The sequence below is a fragment of the Myripristis murdjan genome, chromosome 6 (assembly GCF_902150065.1).
Source record: "Myripristis murdjan chromosome 6, fMyrMur1.1, whole genome shotgun sequence".
NCBI lineage: Eukaryota > Metazoa > Chordata > Actinopteri > Holocentriformes > Holocentridae > Myripristis > Myripristis murdjan.
This window is the reverse complement of record NC_043985.1, coordinates 23,997,113-24,011,938: the sequence shown is the minus strand read 5'-3', so window position 1 is coordinate 24,011,938 and position 14,826 is coordinate 23,997,113. Positions and strand designations below refer to the sequence as shown.

General features: G+C 41.5%; 1 protein-coding gene across 2 annotated transcripts in view; it reads left to right on the top strand.

Moving 5' to 3' along the window:
• Positions 1 to 10,857, top strand: part of banp (BTG3 associated nuclear protein) — a 44,517-nt gene extending 33,660 nt beyond the window's left edge. The window contains exons 12-14 of one of the 2 annotated variants that reach the window (XR_003928342.1): positions 5,592 to 5,732; positions 9,788 to 10,580; positions 10,704 to 10,857. Coding sequence is in view for 1 of the 2 variants with exons in the window: in XM_030053321.1 (XP_029909181.1) it covers positions 5,592 to 5,732; positions 9,788 to 9,904 (258 nt within the window). In the remaining variant the exon portion in view is untranslated. Of the gene's footprint in view, positions 1 to 5,591; positions 5,733 to 9,787 lie in introns of both variants that reach the window. The other variant, XM_030053321.1, reaches the window with a different exon arrangement.
• The last annotated feature ends 3,969 nt before the right edge of the window (positions 10,858 to 14,826 follow it).

Genomic DNA, 14,826 nt, shown 5'->3' with positions numbered 1-14,826 from the left:
TCCATCTGGATCTGACTCCCAGTCTGCTGGTGGGAGTTGCGGTGCAAAGATGCAGGGGAGGGTTTGATTGAATGCAGGTGTGGAGCTCTGGTGTAGAGACAACGTCATGGTGTGGGTGGAGATTGGAAGTAGCGGAGTAGGTTAGGAGGGTCAGCGTTTCTGCAGGACTGATACAGATTTATAACAAGGAGATATTTGCAGTGAAAGCAATGTCAGGTAGGGAAGAGATGCTTGTATGACTGATGTGGTAATATCAGTTGTCATAGTCTATGACCTGCATTTGCAGTTAAGCTACAGAATGCACAAATCAGTATTAAAGTTTTGTCACAGTAACATAACATTTTTTTCTGTATCCCTCATATCACAGAAGAACCAGGCACCCTACCTTTAAGCTGTTCACCCGAAGACCCTGCTTTAACTTAATTTCTGACATAGTGTTATCTGTATGAAAAACTCAGTATTGTATCAGATTAGACCTGTGTGTTCATTTTCCTTGTCTACTGAAGGACTCCAAGCACCACTGTGTCTGTGGGCATCTTTTCAGTTGAGATGCAGCTGGGTATTACCCCCACCCCTTCCCCTTCTGTGTTAGTGGTTCAGCCTGGACATCAGCCTGGACATCTGTCCAGGCTCAGGAGGGCTGCAGTGGCAGATGTTGTTGACGGCTGTGAAGCAGGGAGGAAGTTCCAGCCACTCCAAAGTTCAAATGTTTGTTTTTTCATTTCCCTGCATTTTTTAAGATCTGAAAGGAGAGGAGGTATTCCATTGGGAATGATAAGAACCAGATTGGTGTGCCTCTATTTTATTAGACTACAGAAAAATGACTTGTTTAAATTGATTTTTTTTTTTTTTTTTTGGGGGGTGTATTAAAGGGCATCCCAGTGGATTTCAGTAAAGATAAGGTTGAAGAGAAGTATATTTGAAGCCACACACACACACACACACACACACACACACACTGAACGGGTGACTCATAGCATTGTCCGATGCACAATTGAATTTAAGAGAGACCTCCTTTGAGCCAGGGAAATTATGCCAGGCGGTACCAAGTACTAGGGAGCAGTAGAGGGGAGGAGGTTATTTTTGATCGATGGAGATTGTTATACAATTATATACACAACTATGATTTTTAGTTAATAGGGATTGTACATGAGATAGGAATCCAAAGGCATTATTTTGTTTTTGAATGACCCTCATTTTCTGTCCCTCATCATTCAATTTGAACTAGTCTCATATGAAGTGAAAGTCAAAAAAGGACATTTTAAAATGCTTAGACAGACAGAGATGAGGGCTGGGTAAAAATCCTTGTTTATTCAGTCAGTTATTGTCTTTCAGTCTGGAAATCATGGATGTTTTTTGCATTAGACTGCTGTTGTTATTCGGTTTGGTGTCTTCCCTCTCCCATTGCTGTATTTCTTTAGTATCCTGGATCCATTACTGCTGAAAGCATTACAGCATCAGCAAAAGATTTATTTATTCTTTCTTTTTTCAGAAGGCCATAGCAACTAGCAAAGCCTGCAGAGAATTTAAGATGTTCTTGATTGTTCAGCACTCCTCTCTCCAGCTTTGCTTGTCAAGGGCGAGTCCTGCTCTTTTGTAACATAGCCCTTTAATCCTGCTTGTCTGTTCTGTTCTGTGGCCCTCGAGCATGGGGGTGGCCAGCCAGCTAGCGTTGATTATTTAAGGTCCCCAATCCCTTAAACCTGGAGGTCAACAGTAACTAAGGCACTTAAGATCCACTGACTGGCCCTGTTCTGACAAATTGAGCTCCCAATGTCAAATTTGATATATTAGGCTACATTTTAAAGTGGGTTGTCCCAGCTGTTAGTTGAAAGCTGATGCAGTTAAGCAATAAAGGCAAAACTGCAAAGTCTCCCCAGTGTGAGAGGATTTGTCTGCTCAAGGGAGGCCCTCTTGTTGGTTTCTCACCATTTTGTGTAACAAATTGTTTTCTTTTTGACAGTATACTGAGATGTCTCCTCTTCATACACAATATATGCATTGATTTGTTTACACTTAAATTTTGACTGCATTTATAAATCTACAAGCTAAATTTATTACTTCATAAAATCATTCCTCTTTCCATTTTTGTGTCTTTTTTGCATTGTTGCCCTCCAGTGTGATTACAGTGCAAAGTTAACGAGTTCCACTATCTTAATGATAGATAATTGGCATTAATAATTAGAGTCTGTGACTGATTTTTTTCCCCCTGTTTTGGTCAATAGTGTTTTGTTTGTTTGTTTTCCTTGTTATGTTAGGGGGCCATATATGTATAGCGTGGTGAGGCCATACTCTTATTTCGTTTCCATTCTTCTTCACACTGCTGGCTTCAAACCATTTGAAAAACGGGGACTGTAATGGGCTTTTATGAAAATATATAGAAGATGATTGGATCAGACATCTGTCCATCATCAGCTAACTTCCCCAGTCACACAAACCAACCATATGATGTAGTATGAAAGCACCAAAGCTAAACAAACAGTAGCAATTGTGATGGTGAAAGTGAGCAGGTATCATGGTAAGCATCTTTGTAGCTTGTATGTATGTTTGTAGCTTGTAGAAAAATGCTTATGTTGGCTTTTGATTCTTGACATTTTTATAAGCAAAATATACGCTGACATCCTGTCGTATCTGTTTTCCAATTCAGTGCACTATAGCTTCTTGCCTGTATTTCCTCAAGAGACCCTGATTGGTCCAGCCATTTTGTGGCATCCAGTAATGCTTTCGTTTCCAGATGGTTTCATGAGTCAAATGAAAATGAACTCCTGACATCAGTTGCTATGTGAGCTTGATATCTGCAGATCCTTAGGTTAAACTTACAGATCCAGTCAGTGATCTGGTTTAGAAGTTACTCGTGAAATATTTATTAACAAATACATTAGAAATGTCTGTCCTCCAGGTCAACTATCTGTGCAGATTGTGTTCGGTGGATGCGCCTCTTGAGTATGGTTTTAGATTTAAATTGTTTTTGACGGGACTTTCATTGAAGCGTGACAATATCAGGCCAGATAGTGGAGATGAGCTGTCCTGAAAAAGTGAGGCGTGGGACAGGATGTAGACCAGGGAAGTTCCTGTGTAATCACTGCAGAGATCTCACACACCGTTCCAACTATGTAAATGCCTCCCTGTGCCTCTGTGTGCTGCTCCACACAGCTGAGAATGCAAACTGCTCTCAAATGGAGGTTGAGAATTTAACTGAATGAGACAAGTGTTTACTGTCTTGAGTGTGAACCCTAGCATCCCTCGAACCCCACTAATCGCGCATTTAGATACAGCAATTGGACCGCACAGACATGCTGTCATGCCTGCAACTTTATACACACACACATACACACACACACTTGGCACAAGGCGCTTACGACCTTAAAAAGAGAGCAGTGTAATCGAGGGGGGAGAGGAGCATGCACTGTATAGATGCTTCCCATGAGGAAACAAATTGGTTGTGCATCCATCTGGGTTCTCACTGCTCTGAGTGAGCTGACCTGACGGGGCACTGCTGGCATAGATTGTTTTGCTTTTGAGGAATGGGGCGCATATTCCACATATGTATGAGCCCTTGCTGTTGACACCTTTTAATCTTCCTAGCTAATGTTTCCATTGATCAGCAAATGTGTTCATGCATCATCAGCAGTAGGATTTATTTGTCCCAGGCCCTAGAGTCCCTTCAGCATGTTGAGACTCTACCTCACCCAACCTCATTCCATGTCTGTACTTAACGTCTGCTGGTTGTCTGTGGGGGTGACTCAGGGTGAGTGTCAGCACTAATAGCTTCCATCAGGCTGGCTGTGCCTGGCATATTATGGTGATCAGGCGGCCGATTCTGTGGTGAAACTGGCAAAGCCTCTCAGATGACAAAGCAAGCCAGCAGATAGTTAGGGAGTTAACTCAACTCATGGGGCTCGTCACTGAGTCATAGCTTCAAAGCCAAGGTCGGACTTTGGGTTGGGAAGAAGCTTGGGACTCTGGGATTAGATGGGTTAGGGGGCAACAAACATCGTCTGTAATTGAGGTTTGTGAGGTTTGGGTTTTTATGCAGGCTTGCATATTCTTCCTCAATTTTTGAGAGTCTGTTGAGCATGTCCACAGCTGGTCCCAGCCTGTAGTGGAGCTGGAAGGAGAATGACCTGAAGACAGAGACCTCACATGACATGAAGACACATATGAAACCTTCCAGACAGGAAACATTGGAAGAGGAAGAGGAGAGGCCTATGTTCAAAAACAGGGCCATGAAACTGGAAGAATGCAAATGAGAACATTTGAAACCAGTCCAAACACAGAATAATGTGCATACATCTAAACTAACTAATATCAGTCAGGTGCTGGATAAAAAGGCTCAGAAGGTAGAAGAGAAATTATCTGTGCACTGAGTTGTTTTAAAGCCCCCTTAGAGGTTATTTTTATTGCAACATTTAGACCTCTAATAATCTTTATCTGAAATTAACAGTGCCTGACCACTCTAAGAAACTTCGAAGATATTTCAAGGGAGCCCTGAGCTGCACTGAATCAGCATGGTCTCTGGCCTGTGTGTGTGAATTAAAATCAGCTTGCACAGGCACAAAACCGAGTGCAGCGTTTCCCTCCATTTGTTTGTCTGTATGTCCGTGTCAACAGCTTGATAGTATGTTACATTTGTTTCTGTTGTCACATACGAATTATGGTATCAGACTAGACCGCAGTTCTTTACGAATTCGAAAGCCAGAGTGTGTTGTGTGTTCTCATAAATGTCTATGTACACCCATGCAATCCTCTACTTTTGCCTGTATATAGGAGCACCCTCACAAACTATAGGAGCACACACAACACGTGCACTCAACACACTGAGCCGCACTGCTCTGTAATTAGTGCATTGAAACCACTGAGTTCTGATGTTGCCTGGCTGACATTCAACACTGTGGGAGATTAGGATCCCCCTTCGGTCTCTCTCTTCATTCTGTGCCAACGCCTTTTAGTTTTTTTTCTCAATATGACTTAAATGAAATGAAACCAAATAAAACCAAGCCTAACGAGCATATCATGTTACACAGCTCAGGAAAAACAAAACTCTTAAAAATATAATCGAATTGAATGGACCATAAAGTTCTTCGCCAAATTTATGTATAAACAGAGAAAGGGATGGAGAAAAGAGAGTGAAGAAGGAGTGAAATGTTTATTTACGTCACTCAGATACCACTTTGTGATTCTTTCATTGCCACAAAGATACTCGGTCTGCGTGGGCGTGTGGCACGTCGCTTGTACACACTGGTGGCTGTAATCAATAAAAGAACATAAACACATCAGATAGGGCATAAATGAGGCTTTCTGCTGTTTGTTTTTAATTGGTTCTTTGAGTGCAGTTCATTACAGAGCTGGCCATATGGTTGCTTTTTAAGCTCTGCTAGCTGACTGGTTGAGGTTGAGGCTGGAGGGTTTCACTCTGATCTATTGCACTGTCATTTATATAGGGGAAATGAGACCGGAGGGATAGGTTTGTGGCGATGATAATGGTGTTGATAATGGGTTAAATGTGCTGGTGATGATTCATATTCTTTTTCCTGCTCTCTGATGCTCTCTAATTGCCCTCCTCCCCTTCTCTACCTCCCTCTTTGTCCTAGGTGTTGCGTGGCGCTCAGTTGATAGCAGTGGCATCAGCTGATGGTGGGGCCGCCGCAGTCGAAGGCTCCTCCCTTCCCCCTGACATCCAAGTGCAGTACGTTCAACTAGCCCCTGTTGCAGACCACACTGCTGCCGTACAGGTAAAGACACACACAACCTTGAAAGCTGCCACACACATGTACACAGACACATGTAAATAGTTTGTAAATGTGAAAGCATTCCAAGGGCCTGAATTTGTGTGAGGTGAAACAGACGCTAGTACTAATCTACACCAATCACACTTCACATGTGCTTGTTTTTAGAACTAACCATAATAAATAATTGAGGTCCCCACCTCCTCTTTTCTTGTCCTGTCCTCTATTGGGAGGAAATCAGTAATCAATGTATCTATATATATATGTGTATGCAAAAGGGCTGAACAAGTAGATGCAAGTCCTGGTTAACAATCAACACCAGTACAGGTTGATGTACTAGATATACACATATCTCAAAAGGCTTTTTGCAGGTGCTGGAGTTATGACCAAACATGGATCAAAAGGAGAAAAATGACAGCTACTGTTCCCAAAAAATTTATTTGCAGTGGCTGCATGGAGACCATCCCCAAAACAGGTAGTCAAGCTGTTTTGCTTGTGGGACAGGTCCTCAAAACAGCCTGTACTTTTTTTTGTGGAAGACAAGTGCTACAGTATAACTTAGTCATGCAGTAAAAATATGTCTAAACAATTTAACTGCTGAGAAAGTGAAAATGCATCCTCTGCAAAGGAAAAAAACAACCCATATAGTGAATTCTCAGGACACTGAATACAGTATGTGTCATTCACTGCGACCCTGAAGTATATGCGGTTTGAAAAGGGATGGATGGGTTATACATGTTTTCAGGCATCAAATGCTGTAAGCCTGGCATATTCCACACTTGTGCCAACTCTGCAGTGTTTTTTGACGATGAGGGTCTGTGGGCCTGTGAAGTCTTCAAAACTGTAAGCACTGAATAAGGGCTATAAATAAACTTTGAACTTGAACTTCCACTTGAGGTGCCTCACTACATCTGTTTTGCACCTGAAATTTTCTGACTGAACAAAGAAAATAAACAAACCAAAAAATGGCCAACTAATACAAATGGTTTCTGATTTGCTATTTTCCAAGGGGATTGTGCAAAACGCAGTGCACATTTGTGATGTTTGTTTGTTTATTTGTTTGTTTTTGAGAGAAAAGGCGCCGTAGTCCTTTCTCCTCCTGGTCATGCTTTTGCATTAACAGCAGCTGCATGACTCTTTGTGAGAATTTAGAATTTCTCTGTTTTTTTTTCCCTGACAAGCAGCCAAAGAATTTTGGTTTTTGGAGGCAACACCTTTGCTTTTTCTACTGTAATGGATTAATCAACTCTGTTATGAGACAGACTGTGGTCTGGAATATTTCATTCATAATTAGTGTCATGTTGAAATTGAAATATTAAGGTAATTTCTCTAATTAACCTAACTACTTGGCATGTACAGTGCTGTCCGCTGTTCTCCCTATTGTCAGAATATCACTAAAATCAAACTGACTTAACTCCCTGTCCCTATGGTGGGTGTTTTGTGTAAACAGCAATTTAACATGGTAAAATGCAAGGATTGAGTGTGACAAGAGGAAAAGTTATAATTACTAGATTAACTTCAAATCCCTTGATGGTTGAGCTTGTTGAGCAAAAGCCATGCGTCGAATAAAGAATGGTGCACAGGCACCCACCATGGGGCCTTTGAAGTGGTCAGCTTGGCTCTGCCAGGAATATAAAAGAACAGCACTTTTCCATTGTTCTTTCGTCTTTTGTTTTCCACGTAGAATGTCACATTTTCTCCTTACTGTTCCCTCGAGTCACATGCTATTATGGGTACCTCTATTCCTGATGTAAGTAAAGACATTCTCATTCTGTGACAGTATAAACAGAGATGACCTAAAACAGCTTCACTCTTCAAATGATTTGTGGTTATGTAAAAAAAAGTCTTATCCTGATTTGGATCTCCTTGCAGCTTGTAGTGTGATTGATCATACACGCTTCCCTGCATGACATGCGGAGAACAAATGTCTAGACCAGCCACACATCAGGTTTTGAGATTTCCTATTTCAGACATTGCCCTCTCAATAGCATTTGTTGTCTCTCTGTTGTTGTTTGTTGTCTAGGTGAAGAATACCTGAAAGCCTGGACATTGTTAAAGCATCCTATATCAATTAACGTGGTGCAGGTCACACACCCAGACACCTGATAAGATATTTATTTGTGAATTCAAAAGCATTTACAATGATTGTCACCCCTTGCAAAGCATTCCAAGGTCTGTGCTCCATCTTGCTTGGCGCAGCAACCAATCAAACTCTGTTTACTTGACTCATTTGTTTGAATGGGTTTAAGATCTGTGAAGAACGGTTAATTTTTTCTGTTTGATTGTACACAGAGCTTGACAGAAATCAACAAAGCTGACCAGGTCTGATCAGTCATCAGTTTGCTGTTGATTTGTGCTTCGGTTCAGCTGAGGGCAATGTGGACATGCACAGGGATAGAATAAAGCTGCTTTTGAATGACTTCAGCAGTACTCCTCAAACCATACATAAACTTTAAGCCGCAGAATTTTGTTAGGCTTCAGTACCAAATGGTTTTTGGCTTTTATACGCCATGAAACAGGTTGGCAAGGTACTGAAATACTATACCATCAATACTATAGCAAACAAACAGTAAATCAAAGTGGGCCGTGTGGGAGCTTTCAAACATGACTTGGGCTGTGTGGGTGGAGTATGTTGTTATCACTTTGTTTTATCACCTGCTCTCAGTGTGTAAATGTTGCTATGAATTTTAGTTCAAAGGTCATATGAAGTTTATGGCTGTTTTTTTCTCCCCCCTCGCTGAAAAGTGTTGTATTGAGAATTACTCTCATCTGTTTCCAAACATATGGTAGCATTTATACAAGTTCTTGAAAAATTACTTAGGCTTTTCTATTTATTTATTTGTGCATTTTTCCTTTATTTAATAGTTTCCATTACACAAGCTAGTTCAAATTGTGCGCAACTGACACAATGATATTTCTGTACAGTGAGAGTTGCTGCGTTCAAGCTGGCTGTAACTTATGACTGAGGTTTGACTTGAGATGGTCCACCCTTAGGTCAGGTTGAAAGTTGTGATGATAGTGCAATGGTACCCAGGTTGTAGGCACAGCCCTTACAAAATGACAAAACAGTCTTTGAAGATCTTGAACCATGTACAGTACAATACAGTCAAGACAAGTAATCCATTATCCATCAATATTCCTCAATGCAGAGGTCGCGCTTTGATCATACGGTTCAAATGCCCACTTAAAAACATCAGGTATATGACCTTTAAATGGCCTTTTTTTTGTTTTTTTAAACCAATGGTTACAGTATGTTAGTCTAACTTTGTGTTGTTGCATTGTGTGTGCTGCTGTGGTGCAGCTGTGCTCCAGTCGATGCTGTTGTCTAGTGACAGCATGCTGGGCTGGAGGGAGGATTAAAAGCTGCAGGTGTGTTGGAGGGAACCTTTGGCTTGTATTTGAGGAAGGAGTGAGTCACGCTTCATGGTCATCCTCCAGGACTGAGGACTGAGTCATGAACCGCTCATCTTTTAAGGGGTTTTACCCATACAATGCCTCCCTCTGTCTGACGTCTAGCACAGACATACTGTGAGTGTGCTACAACACAAGTTGCTTATCTCTTGATATGTCTCTCTCCACTTCTCAGTCTGCTTTTTCTCATCCCCGTTTCCCTACCATCTTCACCTCTCTTCTTCTCTCTGATGTATTCTCTATTATTTCTTCTCCATTGTCACCCATCTTTTCACTGCTCCGCCCGTTTTTGTTGGATTTGTGTTTGTTGTCCCCCATGATGAAATTGGGGCAGTGACTGTGGGTTACTCCTTTCATCCGTCCATGATGTAGAATATCTCAGGCTCAGCTCAGGTTCTGACAAAATCTGTGTTCTGGTGTCTCAAACAGTAAATTTCCACCCTGTTTGGCCTTAGAGTGTCAGTGAGGTGACTGTACTTTCACAGTTTGGGTCAACACAGGGTGACAAACTGTGTTAGTTACCCACCAGCCTGAGGAAAGGCTGCATCATTTGTGGTCAGCATGTTTACTATTGCCTTGATTTACTTAACTCCCTTCCCTTTCATCTCACTGTTTTTCTCCTCTCTCTGCCTCTGTCATATGCATCCCAGGCTGCTGAGCTGGCCCCAGCCCTGCAGGGAGACATTGAGGTGAAAGAGGCCATCCAGGGTACCATCCAGGGCGAGAATGGAGAGGTGGTCCAGATTGTCACATCTGTTGCTACCTGAGAACCCTGCCTGGTACACCTCAACCCAGAACTTGGCCCTACAGCATGGCTAAACAAGTGAGAATGGAACATCAGAGGTCAACAAATAAATACGGTCTATGAAGTTACACTTGCAATCAAATCAAAAAACCTTTTTTAAATAAACACAAAGTCACTGATCAAATAGAGTGGAGAAGCATTTCTTTCTATTGTGTTTTCCCGCAACTACTTAACTTATTGCCAACCAAATGTCGCAATGTGGAAATGTTCACAGAGAACTTGAAAAGACCATGATGCTCCAAAATCAACTGTGGTTCTTCTGGTGTTTTCATCGCCAGAAGGACCTGGCCCACCACAGAATACACAGAGGAATTACACTCCATCCATAGAGGATGCTACTTAGGCAGACCATCACCCCGCCACTTCATCAGCACACATGCTTGTTTACATCAACTTTGGAAAATAGCTAAGCTATTTGGAGTTACGCTGCTTGGCTAACTCTGAATGCCCCCCCTCCCCACTCCCTGAATCCCACCTCAGACAACCAGTACTGTGCTGTACTGTACTGTTTCTTGTCATTTTTTGTCATGTTGAACTGCAGTGGAAAGTAGATTTAGCTGATGACAGCTACTCTTGGTTGTGATTAATTTGGTTTTGTGTCTCATTCCTTCATTTGCTCTCCGTCCTGTATCTCCGAGGTATGAACACCACCTTCCTTCAGTTTTCAACTTGTTTTCATATTGGTTTGGCCAGATAACTTAGCTTGTTTGATTTACCTAATTGTAACATGCTGACATTTTTGTGGGGGGCTTTAATTTTAGAGGTAGAAGACCATGACATCAAGAGGACGATGCCAGTATTAGACAGTGGATCAGGCAGAATACCAAGAAAACCTTTATGTTGGTTTTTCTCCCCCGTTGTTTCTCTGTGAAAGATACATTCATGTGAATAAAATATTTTGTGGTTGCCATAAAATGTGCTTTTATTTTGGTTTGTTACTGTATTTTCTTGTCATAAACAGTGGTTAGCAAAATGTCTTCAAAGGCTTCAAGACTAGTATTGCTTTCACTCACTAGAAAAATACACTTGAGGAATTATTTTCTAAATAACTTGAAATGAGACAGATTGCTTTTTAGGTCTTTTTTCATGTTGAGCTGATGATTTCCACTTGTAGAAAAAAAACATAAATTACCTGTTTCTCACTAATCTTAGGATCAAGCCAATGTATTATCCCAGGACAACATACTTTTATTTGAAGTTTGTCACCTGTCAAAAGACAGCAATCAGTATTTTGGTCCAATTAAAACAATTTAGGAAGCTTAGCTGGTTAAAATAGTTTGTTTATTAAGAGGATTTATCCTTTCTAAGTATTGTGTATGATAGACGAAAGGACCGTAGGCCCATTTTCATATTTTCTTGAAAAATTCTTTAATTCTTGTTCAGGGCCCTTGCACTGCCTTCCACACAGCGGTGCACTACCCATTGCATGTTTGCATTTCATCCAGTAATAAGCCAGAGAGAATGTGCTGCTGTGTGTATTCAGTGATGAAGGAATGATGCTGCACTTGTGATGAATATCTTTCGAGGCACAGAGTAAGAGATAAGTGAGACTCTTTTGAGCTCTGTGTTAGTTTGAGGTTGTTTCCCACGCACAGTGTGATGCAATAGTGTATTTTGGAGGAAACAACCAGTCGACGAATTGAACTTGATAAAACAACATCCCTGATCTTGGCTGTGTTCATGTTTCTTCTCAGTCTGTTGCTCTCTTTGACTTTATATTGCTTTTTCTGCTCATTTCCCCGTCTCTACTGACCCTTTCATTTGTCTCGCACACTTCCTCTCCTTCTCTCTCCTCTCCCTATACCATGCTAGAAATGGAAAGATTTCAGGCACGAAACTGGTGCATTGATTGAATTGGAAGCCATCTCAAAATCAAGTAACCGCCACACCTTTCCAATTTCACGCTACCCTTGTTTAAAAATTAGTTATTTGTATTTGTGTTCTTTTCCCAAACACTTTTGGCTCTGTAGCTGAGAACAATTGGTGGCTTGAACAACTTGCCTGTCCTCCTCTGACCCTTTGATTAAATCTTGGACTTAGACAAGGGTCGCCGGTTCTTCAGTTTTACAACCCTGGGTACTGTCCAGGAACTGGAGCGGTTACCATAGCAATGGGCCCTCTCTCAGGCCACCTTTGAGATAACCTGCTGAAAACAGAAATGAATGATAGATGGAGAGATGAGATTGTTTGGAAGGAGAAAGCATGTGTGGGGAGGAGCGGAGTGATGGACAAAGCCCAGAGAGAAAATCTTTCCCTTCCGTCTTTCAGCAGCCCTGTGTTCTGCAGTGACGGCAGGTCTGCTGGCACTCACTACAAGAGGCACTACCAACCTCTACTGTGCTCTGCTTGCCTGTCTTTTACATCGACTGCGGTTCACATGCGATGGATGGCTTGCAGGGGATCCTCTCCCTTGAATTTTTCAATGCTGCAAGAGTTACCTTGGGATGTGTAAAGATGAGTGAACAAATCTTTTGGACCAAAAATGTCCAAACACATTGTGCCTCCAGGATTGTAAATCAGTACTTGTTTATCTTGGGGAAACAAAGCTCCCAAGAGATAGGAAGTATCTATCTCTAGCCAGCAGGCAGATCACACAGAGCTGGATGATCAGTTTAGTGTATACATGTTTCCTCAATATTTGTTTTATATTTCTCAGGTGCCGAATACACCAGAGGTCACAAGCAAAGCACGTCACCTCTGTCAACAGAAACATCTTCAGCCATTGATTGTGTTTCCACTTGTATGTAAGCGTGTTTTGTATCATATTGCATCGTGGTGAACCCGAACGTATGCGTTGCTGCTTTCCTGGGTCAAATAAGGATAGCAGCAAGTCTTGAACCGGAGTTGGGGAGCTGAGCAGCATGGCTGGTTGTTACATGCATCATTAAATGGTGAGGGCTGCTGGATCTTGGTTTTTGGGATGTTGAAGCTCCAAAAAATCCTTGTTTTAAACATTGATTTAACTGCCCTTCAGCTGCTCAATAAAACAGGACAAGCTGTTAGAATGAGTTTCCTGAGGCTTATCACATCATCTCTCTTCATCCACCATCACAAACTGCTAGACAGTTGTTTTTGCAGTTTTGCTTTGCTTTTGTTTCATCATATTACCCTTAATGTCTGCATACCCAAAGCTGTAATAAAAATGTTTCGCTTCAGGGATATAAAGCTTGTTAGTGCAGCAGGACAGATGCATCTGTTTATGATGGACAGTGAAAGAGGATGGTCCAGGCACAAAGTCCTCAAGGAATCGAAACATTCAAGTATTTGTTGATGGATGGAAGAAGAACAATCTATTTATCTGAAAACTGCAGACATAAAACAGACGGCAGAGATAATTTCTCCCTCAAAAAGGAGGCAAGTAAGACTATAATCTTATCTTGTCTGCCTTTAAGACACTTCCTGGAGCCTCATAAACAATACATGGGTGTCTAATTTTGTGAAGTCATACATTTGTTTGACTCTAGCAGTGCTAAGAGTTGTGAGCAAGAGGCCTGAAATCACGTTCCATGTTCAAGCACAGCTGACAGCAAGAATAATACATGCAAATTAGTTGCAGTGCTTTTTTCTTTTTCATGTATTTGCTGATCTGTTGACTATTTCAACATTTGTTTGTCATCCAGCTACACAGCACATTTTAATCAAGAGTTCAGGAACTTATAAATGCTAGCTCTTGATTTGCTCCTTAATTAGGTTATTGCTAGTTTTTTTTTTTTTTTTTTTCCATGCACAAACCATGTTGAGCTCCTATGGTTAGCAAAGTATTATTTAGCTCTTAATCTATTCTTCAATACTAAATCCACTTAAACTTGACTGTAAAGTAGTTTGGGGTCAAAGCATTGCCAGTGGCACTGCTGGTGATGGCCAACATCTGATGACTGCACATATATCATCATGACTTGAGTGCATTTCTGGATGGAGGCTGTTTTCCCACTGCGTTTTTACATCACAGCATGAAGAACCCACACTGCACACTGGCTTTAAACTTGTAAATCTGTCAGCAAAAACACCATATTTAGCTGCCATCTATATACTCTGCACCTGCTGTAATTTCTTGTATTATCTTATACACCCTGTATTGTTATTTATTTATTTTACTCCTAATGCTGCTGCTGCAATGCCTCAGTTCCCTTTCTAGATTCACCAAAGTCTAATCTAGTCTAATCTAATATTATCCAGACTAGTTTTTTTGGAAATGCTCCATGATCTTTACTCTAAATTTGATCAGTGAGCATACTGGCCAGTGGCTAACCCTGTCATTTTAATTGCAGCCCAGACACTGATAAAGTATGAGGCTCACTAATGAGGGCGATACAAAGCGCTTCATTAAGTGCCATGAACAGGATAAATAAATATTGGTGATTGCATAAACCAATACATGTGCTTTTCTGCAGAAACTGGGCTTTTGAAAGAGCAGTGGTGGCATTTAGTGCAACTTAAGCATCAAAAGAATAAATTGGGAGGAGGTGTCAATCAGGAGCAGCACGGAATAAATGCACAAAAACTACATAAAATGTGGGCACTGTACGTAAATACAACAGCTTATGTTGCGTTGATGGGAGGTACTCCTGCCGTTTAGGGACGATACAGATGGGAGTGAGGAGAGATACAACAATACATCCCCTTCCAGAAAACGGCTGCAAAATGCTTCCTGGTCACCGCTAATGCAAAAATTAAAAAGGTTCTGTGAGATGACGGCGCGGATCTTCGTTTGACTGTTTTCGCTTTTCCGCGTCGAGGTAAGTTGCTTCTTCATCTTCATCCTCATCCTCACAGTGTCACAGGATCGTTAATTGCGCCGATGTCCTGGAGGTGAACCTCAGACGTGATGACGTGAGGCTGTAACTACTTTTGACAGGACGCGTTAAGACCAGCTCGTCTGCTGCC